This window comes from Lingula anatina, chromosome 1, assembly GCF_051362555.1.
Source record: "Lingula anatina isolate TDL-2025a chromosome 1, LinAna3.0, whole genome shotgun sequence".
In the NCBI taxonomy this organism is placed as follows: domain Eukaryota; kingdom Metazoa; phylum Brachiopoda; class Lingulata; order Lingulida; family Lingulidae; genus Lingula; species Lingula anatina.
In genome coordinates, this window is record NC_141767.1 from 41,515,186 (window position 1) to 41,533,108 (window position 17,923).

At 36.5% G+C, this 17,923-nt stretch overlaps 2 protein-coding genes across 3 annotated transcripts; both read right to left on the reverse strand.

Annotated features, from left to right (window-relative positions):
- Nucleotides 1–2,649: 2,649 nt before the first annotated feature.
- LOC106167458 (uncharacterized) lies at nt 2,650–6,898 on the reverse strand. Of its 2 annotated transcripts, XR_015331123.1 has the most exons (3): nt 5,967–6,898; nt 5,194–5,800; nt 2,650–5,144 (listed from the first exon to the last, which is right to left on the reverse strand). XR_015331123.1 is itself a non-coding variant. In XM_013546246.2 (2 exons), exons 1-2 carry the CDS (start codon nt 6,583–6,585, stop codon nt 5,577–5,579), a joined length of 843 nt encoding a protein of 280 aa, XP_013401700.2. In that variant the 5' UTR covers nt 6,586–6,898; the 3' UTR covers nt 2,650–5,576. The 2 variants fall into 2 exon arrangements, 1 of the variants encoding a protein (XP_013401700.2); XM_013546246.2 differs by having other exon boundaries at nt 2,650–5,800.
- Nucleotides 6,899–8,000: 1,102 nt separating this feature from the next.
- Nucleotides 8,001–17,897, reverse strand: LOC106167521 (lysosomal dipeptide transporter MFSD1). The gene is made up of 13 exons (XM_013546325.2): nt 17,718–17,897; nt 16,696–16,796; nt 16,239–16,363; nt 15,987–16,042; nt 15,568–15,711; nt 12,365–12,523; nt 11,975–12,090; nt 11,537–11,637; nt 11,163–11,271; nt 10,724–10,861; nt 10,323–10,465; nt 9,741–9,843; nt 8,001–9,368 (listed from the first exon to the last, which is right to left on the reverse strand). Exons 1-13 carry the CDS (start codon nt 17,737–17,739, stop codon nt 9,231–9,233), a joined length of 1,455 nt encoding a protein of 484 aa, XP_013401779.1. The 5' UTR covers nt 17,740–17,897; the 3' UTR covers nt 8,001–9,230.
- Nucleotides 17,898–17,923: the final 26 nt, after the last annotated feature.

Consider the following 17,923-nt stretch of genomic DNA (forward strand, 5'->3'; position numbering starts at 1 on the left):
TATTTCCTCATGCCTTCACAAACACACACACACACACGCACACACACACACGAGAGAGAGAGACGATAGAATGTGTTTGTTGTCAATATAATTGTGAAAGTTGAGACCACTTAATCGTAATTTCAGGTGAGAGATGGTATCTGTTGTCTCCGTGGGACCTACAATTTTACGGTCCAGGGTTACTGTTAATTACAAATTCAGGTAGACACTTGACGCTAGACTTAGAATTCTTTGAAAAAAAAAAAAAAAAAAAAAAGCAATCAGAATAAACAAACAAACAAACAAACAATAATAATAATAATCCGAGAAAAAAATAAACGCTCAGTGGCCTTTGTTTGATTTAATAGGGTTTCGTAGGGTTTCGCAAGCGAGAGGACACATTTTGTCATCATCCTCATCGTTAATTATTAAAAAAGATATTGCTCTATTACTGTGTTTCAGTGTACATTTTTAAGTTCACATAAATCAAATCAATTCAAATTTTAATTTGAGGTTATATTATCGTTAAAAAAACGAAATGGATTATGAAAGTTTTAAAATGTTTGGCTACAGGTAATATTGTTATTTCGTTTAGATAATACATGTATTTTCGTTGTGTGTTTTTAAAGTATTGGTTATACAGGAGTTGGAGATTTTTTTAAAGTTTTTTTTTACCATAAAATTAGGTTCGAAACAGAAAAAAATATCTTGATCTGTGCGTGGCGTGGATGCTTATGTGCCGCTGACACGCTTATCTTTAAAACAACGCCCAAGTCGTGATTGTTTTTACAGTCACATTTTGTGAAAAATCATATTATTCTTTTCTATCTTCGTAATGTTAATTCAGTATGCTTATTTCACATCGATGCCCTAATACCCGTAAACATTGTATCACAAAGACGATGCCTTTGCCTTATATAATCTCAAATGTATTCCTCCCATAAATCTTATCACAGTATAACACTTGTATTATTTCACTTCAGTAGCTGTTTTATCATAGTCAGGCCTAACCAACTACCAGACTCGGCACCTAAGGATCCAGAATTAACCGGTATATCGGACCACACTACCCGTTTTCAAGGTGTGTGTCAGATCGCATTTCGGAGTATCAGTCAGAACACCGACAGGATAAGCCCACGCTCGGCTGTCACCTTGATTATATAGTAAACAACTGTCGTATTTAATCACTATATGATTTTAAAACCGAGGGCATAAATTTGAAAGCCACCTAGATGAACCTTAGACTGCCACATCAATCTAATACAATGCAAAAAAGCCCTATCAAAAGTGGTTAAAACATTCAAACCGAATGTCGTAAAGTCCCCATATACCCCCATAGAGACAATGAAATAGAGTACTCTAAGTAATAGATAGACCCCTCGTCTGACGAGGGGTCTATCTTATTTAGACCACGGGTCCATTAGCGGGTTATTAAGGGCCCCTTTACACTGGACGGCGTCCTTTCTGCGTCCAGCAGTACGGCCCCATTTGAGAGTTAAATTTTTTTAATATTTTACGTGCCGACAACTGGCTGATCATTGAGCATTCATTCTGATAAAAAATTAATGCTCGTGCCTCCTTATTAAGACCACAGCGATGCCAAATTTCATGGTCGCAGAAAGGACGCAGAAAGGACGCCGTCCAGTGTAAAGGGGGTATAACGCATTCTTGAGAGAAGTGTGGTTACGCGAGTTACACCACATCTGAGTCTTCTGTTCTTTACTTCCACTGTGGTCTAAAGTAAGAGTACAGTTTAAGGTTGTTCAGCCGAGCGTGGATGAGCCCGCAGTCGTCCTACAAAATTTGTTCTAGGGTATGATACTCCTATATGCGATCTGACACACACCTTGAAAACGGGTAGTGTGGTCTGATTTACCGGTTAATTCAGAATCCTTAGGTGCCGAGTCTGGTAGTTGGTTAGGCCTGATAGTCATTACATCTTATTTTAACTTTATAGCCTCATTCCATGTATAGAATTGAATCAGTCATATTAATAATTGCACTTTGCAATGTAATATGAAAAATTCATTTTCAATACGTCGACTAACACGCTGTCGTATGATGGGTCATTTCTTAACTCACTTAAAATGCCAATATTTACTGGTTTTTGTATAGAAATGAAAAAAAGTGTCATCAGAAATTTTGTGGCATCGAAAGCGCTATCAATCGTGATCATCAGTGTGATAAAATAATCTGAATATTTCTGCCTTTATTTTATATGAGAAAAAAATAAAGAACAAGACTGGAGCGACTCTATCTGCCGGCATAAAAATGGAGCTGAAATGAGTTTTCGTCTAAAATTTAAGCCATTTAGCACTAAATATCTGTATCCAGATGTTTTTTGTTTTTTTTTCGATCATGGAATTACTTCAATAATTTGATGGACTTCTCATTTATCCAAGGCCCTTTGTTGATAAACGTCACAAACTGATGTGATGTTGAAAAGACTAAGCTAAGTTTTGTAGAGCCTGGTGACATTTTTATGGAAGTCAGAGTGGTGCAATGACCTCGAATGGCAGCACAAAGTTCTTCATCGTCATTAATCTACTTTTGGATCTCGGCTTGTGCACATTCTTAGTTTACGTTAACTGCTTTTACATATAGGATACCATAAGAAGACACTTGAATTTTCAAAATCTCGATACCAAAATAAAAAAAAACGACAAAAAATAACAAAAGTAACAATATATTTGATAAAGCAGTATGAAAGCGTATGACATATAATGTAATGTATATAATGAAAAGTAAAGCGATGGTGATAAAATCTCAATTAAGATGCCAGTGGTAGCATTCTATGAATGAGTAACGTACACTTTTTGCTGCAGGGAGGAATGACAGTTTTGCCATGATTTTTTTTGCATCTACGACCTTACATATAACATACATTTAGTTCAACAGTGAGTTTCATGTTGGAACACATAAATCTTCTTTCCAAACTGACAGATGATACAAATGAGATTTTTTTAAAGAAAAGAACAATTTTGTCCTGAATCCATAATTAAACAGGCAAAATGGAAAACATCCAGATCTACTTAAAAATCTGTGTCAATACGGATAATACTATTGACATGCACAAAACACGTGGTGATGGTATTGACATCGTTCCTAGTCCAGTGTACGGTGCAACCTTGTTGTTTGAAGATGTCGCCGTCGTTGTCACGTCCGCCGTTGTTGTGGGCATAGCCTCCACAAAAACTTCCTGCGAACAATTGGGACCCATGAACTCAGCAGTACATTTGCAGCGATGTGTGCAAGTTGTTGCATTGAATATGCACTCCGCGCCGTTGTAGCATTCGTGAATGCCTTCGTGCGTGTTGCAAAGATTGATGCAAGGTCCAAGGGGCCTGTGTGTGACAGGAGGCTCTGTGCTACTAGTTGTAGTTGTCAGCACATCGTTGTCACCAGTGTCGGTGCTCGGGGTTTGGCATGTCTCCCCTGTAAATCCAGGCGCGCACGTGCACTTTTTGGTACAAGTCGTCCAGTCAAAGTCACATTTGGCGCCGTTGTAACATTCGTGAATGAGTTCCTGCATTTGACAAACATTGAACCAACATTCGCCAGTTGCTCTTTTTTGTAGTAAGTGCATCAGTGTATTTGTCCTTTTTAATTCTGCCCCTAGTGATGGACATATTAGAAAGACGAATGTTTGTATGATACATATATGATACACAGTCCTGAGGGTCTTCATCATGAGTTAAAACGTCAAAGTTCTATACCGAAGATTATCCAAATGGGTCTTCTCCAGGATAAATCGTCCCTTCGTCTCAGTTGTTATAATCTTTGGCATTAACGTCGTAGTACCAGTGTGTGCCCATATATTCAGACACAAGAGACAAGGCGTCCCTTTAAAACAAGACAACAAAATCCACCTATCTCAACATTAAATGAACAAGACTTCTTGTCCTTCCTGGGCTAATCATGATCGTCATTTGTCACATTCAGACTTGAGAAACTTCAAACTTTTTCATAGCACACTATAATTTCGTGACAGATGCCCCATCTTTCTCTCTCTCTCTATGTATGTACTGTGCTGGAACAACAGTGCCTACCACAGTGTCGTTCTGCGTCCTGCATGCATATCTCCACGTTAATTTGAAGGTCAAGAAGATGGACCCCTTGATTTCAGCATTGAGATACGCACGTTTCTGTTCGCGGTGCGCGTACCGCAAGATGAACTGATAGCAGTGGAGCGAGAATCAGAACTTAATTATAGTGTATACCTTTCTTATATCAGTCTTGCCAACAAAAGCCATTTGTCTTCGTCTTTTTTTCTCAAGATGAAAGTTGAATTGCTGATTATATTAAATTTATAAGCATTTTCAAGGCAGTGATTGATAACCCAATCCCTAACTTATCGCAAGACCAAAATTCCACAGATTTATAGACCGAATAGAAAGTTTTCGGTATTCTTTCGAGCTGTACAGCTTCCAACCTAGCCACTCTACAGAACCATCGATTTTTTTCTTTTTTTTTCTCTCAACATTTTTTCTTTAACTACGACTTATCTGACCGTATATTGTACAATTATGATTTGGTCTGTAATAAAAACTTTGACAATTGTACTGACCCAGTAGAAAGAGTTGTAGTATGGCTAAAATGCAGGTACCCCTGAGAATCTATTGCTAGTTTGTCCATGGTTTGTCTAATCAATTATGAAAGACACAAATGGCACATTGTAGTAGAAATAATGCTCATAAATTTTAAGTTTGATTTCAAAATGCATGTGTCGCAAAAGTAAGAGAGAGAGAAGGGTAGAAGACCGACGCGCAGGAAGTAGTATGAATTATTGTACACAATGGACCGTTCATAAATATAACACACGTGTATAACTTCATCAGTCTGTATTATTTAAAATAAGTCTCTAGCTTGGGCCTTATGTCTTTTCTGCATGACATGATGAACAATTAATGAATATTTCTTGATTATCTTTTGGAATGAATATTGATTACAATCATCTTATATGATTAGGTATGTTATTAACTACATGTACCTTAAATAAATCATATAGATATTAAATACAAAATATATATTTACATGTTTATCACATACATTAATTTATTTGTCAGCTGAACTTGTGAAATGTGATGTTATATAATAAAGACCAGAGCTAAGTGTAATGGATGTTGCACTCTTATTAAGTATGAATGTTAAAAAAGCAGTCATACCTTATACTGCACTCTTATTAAGTATGAATGTAAAAAAAAGTAGTCATACCTTATACATTATTATATTGTATAAAGCCTTAGGTGAAAAACACAAGTGTAATGTTTTGAAACCATCTGATATCATATTGAAGCATTTTGCATAGTTCAGGAAAGAATCAGGTCAAAATGTTACAGTATTTTACCATAATTTTGGTACACACCTTTGTTGAAAGTAAGAAAAGCGTTATTTAAAGTTATAAATGGTTACTCTTGACATTTCGATCCCGATGTAGGAAAGAATCGTCAAATGTATCGGTAATCAGGACGCATTCAAAGCCGCCACAACACTAGTGAACTGTGCTCCCCCCCCCCCCCCCCCAAAAAAAAAAAAAAAAAAAAAAAATACTGTGATCCCACTTGTTCAAGTAATAAGACAGAACTTGCAGTTGGAAATCAGATTCCCTGTTGGTCCTGGGGTGCTTTGGGGGTGAGGCGCCCAGATTTCCGTCTCAGACATTTTTGATAAACCGCCACACAGAGGGCAAGTGCGGTGATCACCAGTGTGACCGATACCACTCCCATCATGAACCATATCCATTTTGCCAATGAGGGAGATAAAAAGTCGTCTGTTGGTTTTGAGTCTGACGGGTTTTTTATTCTTGTGACGCCTTTGTAATCTGAAACACAAGATTTTTGATTATCAATAGTGCATTTATCCATCTATCTATCCATCCATCCATCGAGAGAGAGAGAGAGAGAGAGAGAGAGAGACTGGTGATTTCAATATGTATTTCTACAAAGACCACATAGTTATGTAAAATGGTAGCACCAAATTATTCTTACATGCGATAGTGGCCTTTGTATCACACAGTCTACCCATGTGCCCAAGTTGACAGTTGCAAATCATCTCTTTCGTCGTTGGCAATAGCTCACACGTCCCCCCATTCTGGCACGGCAAGTCACAGAATTCGTCGCAGTTTATACCCGTCCATAGCTTGTCACAGCGACAATAATGTACTGTCACGTTGTTTAAACTTTCCCACCTTGTCTCCTTACATACGCCATGGACACAGGGCATGGAGGCACAGTTCTCAATGGAAGAATGCTTTGTTGGTACCGCTTCCAAACTCGTTGAAAGCTGAAACGCCTCCCTTGGTTTTTTACCAGTATCTGTTCTACCTCGGACCAGTATCGAATTAGAACCTGCACCCCGTGGAATCAGACAGTGCTTGCCCGTGAAATTATTTGTACACTCGCATTTTGGCGAGCAGTCGGTCTTCATAAGCTTACATGTCCCTCCGTTGTAACACCGCCTTTTCAGGCAGAGATTGATGGAGCATCGACGGTCTAGCTTCCTCACAAACTCACTGGTTGCATATCTGGCGAAAATGTTGGTTTGGCCGTAACAATATGAGATATATAAACATAACACAAAAAAGCTGGAGACAAAATCCGATTTCATTGCCAACAAGAGTAGACAAAAACTGCAAATAAGATACCTCAACTTTCCTTCGAGTAAGCCCGTTTCTTATTTCCTCATAAATGTCAAGAGACAAAAAAATATCATCTGAGAAGACAAATAGGGATTTCCCCTATTCTCCGCACGTCATCTCAGAATTCCAAAAGAGACCTAGCCTTATAACTGTTAGAAAGGTTACAATAAACGTAGGACACCGACTTTGTGGGCTCTAGAGTAAAGTGTATTTCTTCATCTAGGCTCAGGTTTTCGACTCGCCTTTCAATTTATTTCATAAAAGAGACCGCTGTTAAGTCAAACTATTAACGCGGCAACTTTAAAGATTTTTTTAACGTCGCAAAGGTATGTGTAACGACCATAAATTGCAATATGGCTGAAAATCAGCAATTCCACAATTAAACGCACTGTTGTTATGTAATTACGTTAAATATAATATTTATGTAAAAGTTTAACCTACAAGACAAAGAAGAAAAAGACAGCTAACTTTTTAAAACTGACGTTCATATATCCAAGGGGTTATATCTCAAATACCTCTTTGATATAACTCATTCTGTGTCGCATGCCCATTGTCTTGTGACGCAACACTCCATGACAATCTGTAATCTTACATTTGCAAGTCTAATACAGAAAGTATCCATCCCGGGTTTATCAAATGATGGAAAGGTGTGATAGTGGCTATCAAAAACCAGGCAGGTGTGATCACAAATCAGTTTTGACGGCTTTTTGCGTAACATCAAGGTTCATGGTCTGTTGACTGAGAACCCGCACCCTCCATCACTGACGACAGTGGCGGTTGGTGTCTCCAGATCTCCTGTACCCTCTACCTGCAGGGCCGCATATTATATTATGTGAACTTTTTCTCTGACGCGACCCATCAATTTAACCAGAGACATACTGGTGAATATCTAGTGAAAATCAATTTGTGGGCCTGGTAGAGGGTAGATATCCTTTAGATGATAACAGATGTAAAGAAACAGTGCGCGGTCTGCGCGGGGGCAAAATATGCACCCTCTACCGGAGGGCGGCTGCCTCATGACGTAGTTGTGCATAAATCCATAACAAAATGTGCACAGCCAGAGGAATACTTGTACATATCTCCCACAAGAAATCCATTCCGTTACCCTGATAGAGGGTGCAAAATTATAGGAAAACTAAGAAAATAAAGAGATGGTGGAAAATCGTTTAAATTGGACAATTTAATCTGTTTTAGATCCCCATAAGCCACGTGAAGCAAGTTGCATTAGATAAATTAGTTAGCGACACCAGTTAGTTAAACCCCCCCTTAATTGAGGAAATATATTATCTAACTACATGCCGTTTGTTTTGAATGTGTATGACAGTGACAGGGAGTAAGAGAAAGTGCAGGTTAAAAACAAAACACGTGGCAAACTAGCAATAAATAATTTTCAAATATTTATTGTAAATATATAACAATATATTCATTATTTGTACAACCTTGCAGATCAGTCACTTTCTTTTATACGTATTCGGCTGAGATTTCACTATATATATAAGGTTTGAATACGTTGCCACAGTAATAGGTTTCTCCGAGATTTTTACATCAGAGAACGGTAAACGTTTCCAAACCAGTATCAAATTAAAGGCTCATCTGGGAACTTTTTTCGCGAGTCAAATTTTTATTTATGCACAACTTCAATGGGAATTTGACAGAAATTTTGTGCACAATCATCATAGATATACGACAGTATTGCGTCGCATATTATAAAATAAATACCATCTATCTATAGCACGTTACAAAAGGCCTATAGGCATGGGTGAAAGTTGTAAAAACTGAAAATTCTATAAACGTAGAATGCATTTTCCCATTGCATTTCGACCACACGAAAAAAATAACAATCAAAATAAAGAGTGAAAATCCTGAAATCAGGCACAATCCTAAAAACTTTCACCCATGCCTATAGGATGATATGCCTGGATGCCATAATAAACTAACATTTAAGCCCAACTTTCTTGACAGCCAAGGTGAGCATGCGGGGAAATGTTGTAGGAAAGCAAACTTACTTACACCACTCATCTATCTTCAAGAGCATTAAGTAACTTCTTTTCACATTATTTTAACTATGGGCAATTTTACATCACTTAATATGACAATTTTACATCACTTAATATGATGTTTAAAATGACTCCTTATCACATCATAGTGAACTTTTTATAGATTCAACTAACTATTGCACATTCATACTACCAACGAATGTACAGTAAATGTGATAATGTCAACCTTGATTCATTCATAATTGACATAAGAAATCTTCTTTGGCACTGTTTAGAATCGATTTACCAGGTATAAAGAAAAGTTTCAAACAGTACGCTTATCAACCTCAAGAGTTCACACTGGTCAGGAATATTTCTCCGTGAAAACCAAATAATATGGTTTGTTTTGATTCTTCATCAAATGGTTAAATATTTTACATTTCAAAATATTTAAATTAGTAACACTGTGTGACTCATACAGGCATAAACATAAATATTCAAATTGATTTTTTTCCTTCTTTTTGGCAATTGTAGTTTGTAAATGACACCTACACTTAAATTCAGTGACCCCAGATTTTCCGCTGACATCAGGAACAGTGCTTAAAATTTAATCTCTTTGACATTAACTTTTCATATACTTAATTAATAATACTTTTGTTGTCTCTCCTAGTATGTGACAGTAGAGGATCCGTCTCATCGTATTCATCCACGGCAGAGACGAGAGGCTTCCCTTCCCTGGCCATCTTCTGTCTCCTGCTTTGGTTCAATATGCCACCCTGCAGACAGTATAAAAAATAAGCTTATAAACTAACAAAATCTATAGCAAAGGTGGATGCCATTGGCATGGAGAGAGTGAGAGGGAAGGAGAAGGGGACATGAAATCCTTGCATCATCACCAAACATATTCTCAATACCGTGAATCTGGGTATATTATGCTTCTCCCTCTCTCATTGTGAAAAAAATTCAGGGAAAGGCCAATTGGTTGAGCATCCAAGCAGAAAAAATAGGATCTATGGCAGATGAAAGATATTGTTGCAAGGTCTTACAACACCCAAATGCTATGAACAATTATAAACATCTGCTGATTTTCACATATTTAGACAAAATAAAAGAAAGAAGGGAAAAATCAACAGAATCATTTCACATACCTTTCTCCTGTCATTTATGTTCAGCATCACAGATGTAGTAATACAAGCCAGTGTGTTAGCAAGCATGAAGATCATCATGTACTGCCAGCGCTCTAATGGGATTCTAACCAAAAATAATCAAAATGTTCTGCTTAAAAATTATTACAAAATTTAATGTGAAGAAAACAGAGAATGAAATAAAAAGAAAAGGCTTACTCTGCCTATGCATAATATACAACATTTTCATTAACTCTCTCTTTTTTTACATAAAAGTAAGAAAGGTTTCAAATAGCAAATTTTCATTCTCTTATTATGTAATAAGAATTAAGTCCTTTAAAGCCCTTTGTCATTGGCTGGTTGTGTTGTTGCTTTTTTAAGAAGTAAAAAGGTATCTCACATTATCCATGTACTCAAAGAAAATTATCAATACTAATATTTTCATTACCTTTTATCCACAAACTTAGAAGTAAAACATTTGAAATATATAAATCCAATTCTTCTCTAATTACTGACAATGCATTTTACTGAAAATTCAGTCTATAAAAAAAAATGTCAAACCTCTTTGCCAAAATCAACATATGCAATAAAATATTGATCACTTACTTGCCATTTTTCTGTCCCAGTATTTCTCCCACTACAATGTTACAGATACCAATGCCTACCATCTGTATGGAAGTGGTCAGTCCCATGGCTGTGCCCACAGTGGCCTGGCTGACCACAAGGGGAATGGACGGCCACATGCTGGCCTGGAATTAGTGATCATAACATATGATACATTTTGTTCATTATAACTTGGTATACTGATGAAGTTTAAAAATATAATACCAAAACTGCGAAACTGAATCTTTACTAAAAAACTTTAAGAGGAACTAACAAATTTATCAATTTTAACATATAATGTCTATCAGACTTAAACCTATGATAATGCATTACTGTCAGCTTGACAACTCATCTTGATTTTAAATAATCTACTTAAATCAACAAGTATATCAGCCAGCACCTACAGCAGCAAATGAGTAAGTTATTCCCAGCCACAAAGTGGCCACCAGTGGATAGACATATGTAAATGCCAGCAACCCAAAGACTGGAATGGTTAGGAGACAACACAGAACTGCTAGGTACCCACGCTTGCCTATCACATCCTGTAATATAACAAACAACATGACCAACGGGTAAATATGATAGGTTACTTAATTTATGTGCAAACTGGACACATTATGGGCACAATTTTCCCTTCAGCTACTTGGATGCACTTTTGCAGCCTGGTTGACATAATGTTTTTTATTTTTCATTGTTGATCACACCAGCAGTTTGCAATCCACAGTAACTTCACACAGCAAGAAATTTTAATATCTTGAAATTAAACTGATTCTAATATCAACATAGCATCTATGCAATTTTACACTTTTCACTAAAGGAATTCTTGGTATCAGAGTAACTTACAATCATTCCTCCTAGGAAAGGTGACAGGACCATGGAGACATCATACACCGCACCTGCCAGGTAGGAGGAGGTGGGGGGCTGGATGTCATATTTACTTTCAATAAAATCACTGAAATTTAACACAAAAGACAGCAATTACAATTTTGTAACCAGATTTTTAATATGGCTGGTGCTAGTTCTTTCATTTGAAACAATGTTGAGCATTTACCAAAATATCAACTCAAACTTTTTTTCTCTAAATCAAGTTACACATTATTGATCTTCCAATACCAACGATATATTGGACCACTCATCAGTTTTTAATAGCCAGCTTAGTATTTAGACACTGAATAATAACACCTCATAATTTACTTATGTACTTTTCTTAAAATCACCTTGCATCAGCTACAAATGGAAACACTCCATTGTAAAAGAACATAATGGTCAGAGCCAGCAGCCAGTAGGAGGCTGAGAAATGCCTGATGTCTGTGAATTTCTGAAAAAATATATGAAATTTCAATAATCAAGAACAAAAATGACAGGATTTCTATTGAATTCTTTGGAAAACAGCTATATAAGATACTGAAGGGAAATTTTGTATTTTAAGGTACTAGTAATTTAAAGCATTTTTTACCATACATCATGATAAAAATGCAATAAAGGTGATACTTACAACATCACAATGTTTCATCTTGCTTCTCCGTTTTACATATTATCTGTTTTAATCACATTTATACTCATGGAAATACATATCAGTAATACTCTGTCAAGTAACATGTTTAATAACATACATGTAGTCACAAAATGTATCGAGTGTTGCAATGATTACTTACCACTTTTTTGGACTCTTCTTTCATGTTGTCATCTGCTCCAAGCTGTTTGACTCCCATTTTGTCTAAGAAGCTGACTATAATGGCAGAAACAAACCCAATTCCACAGAGCATTGCACCTAAAATATGGGTCATGCAGAAAAGTCTGGATTAAATTTCTGTAGGTACTGGTACACAAAAACACTCCTTTTTGGCATAACTTAATATGTGACTACAACATCTCTGCCCTCTTACATTGTATGCTAACAACTTAACTATATATCTATGACAACTAATGCATCTATATTAGAGTGTTTCTTTTCTATTATAATATTATATACGTAATCATTATGTTTCCCTTTCCATCTCTGTAAATTATCACATTTAACTAGGTGCAGACCCACACATACATACCACCCCACAATGTCCAGGTAAGACCAAAAGCCTTGGCAAAATTGGGTGTAAGGAAGAAGTTCAAGACACTTCCAAGCCTTGAGAAGGCAAGAGTGAAACCAAAGGCCAGTGCTAACTCCTTGTCCTTGAACCAAAATGCTGTGATACGATTCTGAACAACTTGAAAAGAAAGAAAGGAAAAGATAACTAGAGTAAGCGCATTCGTATGGACCCCCCCCCCCAAAAAAAAAGGGACACCATCACCAGTCTTGTGCTTGACAAGCTCTATAAAATGCAATCAACAAGAGTTCTCAAAATATTCCAAAAAATATGAATAAAAATGGTACAATCAAGCAGATTTTCGAACTGACCTGCATTTTCCTACCATTGATCACTCCTGTGATTCTCTAGACAAAGGGCCTATTGGTTTTCCTTAAAATGTGTTGTCAGTGGTGCATATATGCTGACAAAAGAGAAAATCTAGGAGCAACACCAGGCACATCTCTGCTAGTATTGAAGATATGAGGAGCAAGAAAATATGTAAAGCTCAGTTCATGGTGAAAAAGTAGGTCAAAGTCAATTTCAACATCATAGTATATGAATTTCTATTCAAGTTCAATAGTAACCATGGGCATTTCTTTTCAAGTTTTTCAGATTTAAAGGCCAGAAAACATGCAAAAAGCAGTTCATCATAAAAATTAGGTCAAAGGTCAATTTCAAGGTCACAGTTAGATTGCCAGTGTATTACTTCCTATTCAAGTTCAATAGTAACTATGGACATTTCTCTGCCAGTTTTAGAGATAAAAGGGAATGGAAATTTGCAAAGTTCAGTTCATGGTAAAAAGTAGGTCAAAGGTTAATTTTAAGGTCACAGTAAATTGCCAGTATATGACTTCCTATTCACGTTCAATAGTAACTATGAACATATCTTTGCCAGTTTTGAAAGTATAAGCACTAAAAAAGTTGCAAAGTTCAGTTTATGGTGTAAAGTAGGTCAAAGGTCAATTTCAAGGTCAGAGATAAATTGCCAGTATGTGACTTCCTATTCAACTTCAATAGTAACTATAGACCTATCTCTGCCAGTTTTGGAAATAAAAGGGAACCAAAATTTGCAAAGTTCAATTCATGATGAAAATTAGGTCAAAGGTCAATTTAAAGGTCACTCCTAGATTGCCAGTATATGACTTCCTATTCAAGTTCAATAGTAACTATGGACCCATCTCTGCCAGTTTTGGAGATAAAAGGGAACAAAATTTTGCAAAGTTCAGTTCATGGTAAAAAGTAGGTCAAAGGTCAATTTTAAGGTCACAGTAAATTGCCAGTATGTGACTTCCTATTCAACTTCAACAGTAACTATGGACATATCTCTTCCAGTTTTAGAAAGAAAAGGGAAGCAAAATTTGCAAACTTCAGTTCATGGTGTGAAGTAGGTCAAATGTCAATTTCAAGGACACAGTTAGATTGCCAGTATATGACTTCCTATTGAAGTTCAATAGTAACTAATGGCGTATCTCTGCCAGTTTTCGAGATATAAGGGAGAGAAAATTTGCAAAGTTCAGTTCATGGTGAAAAGTAGGTCAGAGGTCAATTTAAAGGTCACAGTAAGATCGCCAGTATATGACTTCCTACTCAAGTTCAACAGTAGCTATGGGCGTATCTTTGCCAGTTTAAAAGATATAAGGGCTAAATTTGCAAAGTTCAGTTCATGGTGTAAAGTAGGTCAGAGGTCAATTTCAGGATCACAGTTAGATTGCCAGTATATGACTTCCTATTCAAGTTCAACAGTAACTATGGGCATATCTTTGCCAGTTTTGGAGATATAAAAATCAGAAAACTTGCAAAGTGCAGTTCATCATGAAAAGTAGGTCAAAGGTCAATTTCAAGGTCAGTTAGATTACAAGTATATGACTTCCTATTCAAGTTCAATAGTAACTATGGGCGTATCTCTGCTAATTTTGTAGTATGTTACATTTTATTTTCACCACTAAATATTGGATGTTGAACCGTCGATATAGTACAATGCCTAAGCCGTATCGAAAACAAAAAACGGACACCACCTTCAGTGTTGCGCTTGACAAGCTCTACAAAATGCAAAAAACAAGAGGTCTCTGGCATTAACAGTTCCAGAATTTGAGAGAGTTTTCAGTTTTGGCATCTAATGGCCGCTACTCCCGTGAAAATGCACCGATTGACCCCAAACTCACGAAGATGAAAGAAGACCCTAAGGGTAACACCTGTCCATAATATAATAAGTTAGATCTGTGAAGTTTCTGAAAATGGGCATAAAATAATAATTTTTTGCAAAAAATTCCCATTTTTAGAAAATTTTGACCTTGAAATAAAGGTCAAAGGTCAAATCCAAGGGCATATTTGAAATCTCCACATATGACTTTCAGTCAGCCATCTGTAGAAGTTTTTCACATAATTCCTTCGGTATGGGAGATATTTAGCATTAAATTTTCAAAATTTTTGACAAGGGTGCGTTATAACGAGTGCCACGCCCAGGCCAATGCACCGACTGAGACAAAAAAACCAGGGGGTTCAAGTTGAGGTTATATGTGACCAAAATCCAAGAGATGGGAACACAGGTCCTTGCGGTCTAGGAGGAGAAGCGGTAACGGTGACTTGTATCCCACGCCATCCTGCGGAGCCGCATGAGCCGGCGGAGCCGCAGGAGCCGCAGGAGCCGGCGGAGCTGTACGAGACGGGTCGGGACTAAAACCATGAGTACCGCCAGCGTGTAGACTAAAACCATGAGTACCGCCAGCGTACACGCTGGTGGTACTAATAATGAGAAGTATTCATCCAGTCAAGGTCATATAATTCATTGCAACAGAGGTAAAACAAATATATAATATCAAACCTTGTAAATGAATCCCACATAAAGAGATGCATGCATTCCTATGCATGTGCATGTTAACTTATGGATAAAAATATGCATGTTATAAACTTGGTCCCCTTTAATAACACTAACACACGATCTTCATGAACCTTTTATTTCTTGATTTCTTTGATAGTTATTTTTTAAATTTTGCATAATGTTTTTGGACAATTTGTAATCAGAGATAAAAACTGAATATTTGAATTTTTCATTTAAATCGTTTAAATGTGATCAGGTCATCATAAAATCACCTGAATCCAAAGACTGATTTTCCTGACTAAAAGCACACAAGGTATTTCAAAAATAAATAATTGTTATGTAGATAGAAAGTAAGGCCTTTTACTTGTAAGAGATCCATTCCCTGCTCCAAATAGCAACCGTCCAATAAGCATCAGTGGCAGCAGGTAGGGTGTGCCTCGGAGAAAGACCCCAGCTGCAAATGTTGAGGAACCAAGGACGCAGAGAGATGAAAACAAGAAAACTCCAACTGGAATGAAAAGAAAGGCTTAAGTTATTTCTCAGTCAACAAATTTGGTAAGAATTAGTACTAGCAGTTTTTGTTATTATTTTGAGATCTACAAGCCTGCACTTATTTTCTGTTTACTTACTGCTTTTTTTAAACAAATACATTTTTATCAATCCTTTTTGCTTTCATGTAAATGTACACATAAGTGCTTTTTTATGTTTATATTGTAAAAATAATTGTTTTTTTGCATTAAAACAGGATAATTTATTACTTACTCTACCATACACTATTCATACCTCTATTCCCTAGCTTGTCAATTAGAAAACCAGCTCCTAGTACAATTACTGCATTACTAAAAAGAGGAAAAATCAAATATGAAAATTTATAATTCAATGAATCAATTTACAGAAAATGAAAATTTATTTTTTATCAAAGAGAAACAGAAAGAAAAACACAATAAGAGTCATTAGCACTCAGGCTAATTCAAAGTTCCTCATCTAACACCTTCTTGTGGTTATGTTCAGGAAAAGAAATCCTATAATACTCACGTCCAAGCATAGATAGCATATAGAAGGTTGTACTGGTCAGCATTCATTCCAAGGCAATCCTGGCAACATGTCTGATTCTCTGCTGTATGGTTGACTGAACTGTTAGTGGTGTTACAAAATGTGCTCTGTAAACAAATTGTCTGCCAAATTAAACAATATACTTCAAACTTAATTACTTTCTTAAAATATATGTCAAATTTAAATTCAAGGAACTTATTTGTAAAAACCTTAGTGTGCAAAAAAAAAAAGAGGGGGGGTCATTAAGTTTTATGTTTAAATATACTTCCAAGAGGTAAAAGAAGTAATTATAAGGAACATAATGATCTTGCTTTTAAGACCAATATGGTTTGAACTATATCACAACACAAAGCTATTTACCTATGAATCTGGTAAAGGAAAATTAAATAGCGGTATAAATAACTTATTCTATATTACAAGACTCTGGTCATGAACATACCCCTGTAAACAATGGCTGCAGCACACTGGGCATGTCAAAGCAGAAATAACTCCCAAAAGTCAGAAGACAGTTGAAAAACAACACCAAGAACCTGTAGCCACCTAAAATGATTGAAAAACTAGTAGTCACAGAGAAAAAGTAACTTGGCAAGGGCCTTCTTGAGCATAATAGCACTTGCTTGGTTTACCATAGCATATTATTACTGTATTATCCTCTTTTGAATGAGACTGACCAAAATTGTTGAGAAATATTGCAGTCAAATCAATGGTTAATGTCAAGTAAATTGGGAAAAAAACCTCACAAGGACAAAATATAACATTTTGCCTTATAAGGTAAAACAGTACCGAATCATGCACGGCATTAGTAATAATTGAGTATCATTATATGTTCAAGATATACTTCTGGACAACATACTACATGTTGTACTATTTTTGTGTGTGTGTGTGTGTGTGTGTGTGTGTGTGTGTGTGTGTGTGTGTGTGTGTGGGCACGTGTAACGCATGTACTGTTGTACGGTTCCAGTACACTTGGCTTCACCTTTGTTGTGCATACAAATTGAAATCTAGTAGTTGTCAGAAAATGGAGACTCTCTTGTAAATATATATTGCCAAATAGAATTCCTCTTTGTTCTTGATATAATAAATAATCGGGTGAAGTGCAACTCAGTCACAGGACTACAAATTGAGGGCAATTAAAGTCAAGTGACTCTGAGTCAAGTGACGACCCTCTTCCCTGAACCACTACACATATCTAATGTCAGTTTGATCCGAGTTTAGTCTGAAATACCATCCTTTCTTATGATGATGTTTAGAAATTAGTTCAACAAAAACATGTGGGATTGCTGCTGCGTTGAACTTTCAAGTTCCGTTATTTCTGTGAACGTTAGTGCTGTACTCTACCGTCTTTACCAAGCTTTGAGACGTCGCGCACTCATTTTGACAAAAATGACCACCATGAAGTCTGTTGAATCTGAGGCAAACCTTTTTATATCTTTCTTTAGTCTAAATTAAGTGTAGACTTACAATCTGTGGCTCTCAAGCCCATTTTGGACACTCAACACGGTCCTTGCACTCTGACGCCTCCTATCGCCAATTTGACCTTTGCACTTCAAGTGGCGAAACAAAGAAGAGAAAATGGTCAATTTTGCCAATAAACCTATCGTTAGACTTCCGGTTTGTTTCAAAGCTAAATAAATACATGAACGATATACATATGTATTATAAACAGC

Excerpts from the sequence above, each read along its gene's own strand:
- LOC106167458 (XM_013546246.2), bottom strand. The coding sequence starts at position 6,585 with ATGAAATCGGATTTTGTCTCCAGCTTTTTTGTGTTATGTTTATATATC. Across the intron at positions 5,801-5,966 it reads TACAAAGGCCACTATCGCAT|ATTACAAAGGCGTCACAAGA; the intron begins GTAAGAATAATT and ends CTTGTGTTTCAG.
- LOC106167521 (XM_013546325.2), bottom strand. The coding sequence starts at position 17,739 with ATGGGCTTGAGAGCCACAGATT. Across the intron at positions 16,364-16,695 it reads TGCAGCCATTGTTTACAGGG|AGCACATTTTGTAACACCAC; the intron begins GTATGTTCATGA and ends ATTTGTTTACAG. Across the intron at positions 12,524-15,567 it reads AGGGAATGGATCTCTTACAA|TTGTTCAGAATCGTATCACA; the intron begins GTAAAAGGCCTT and ends TTTCTTTTCAAG.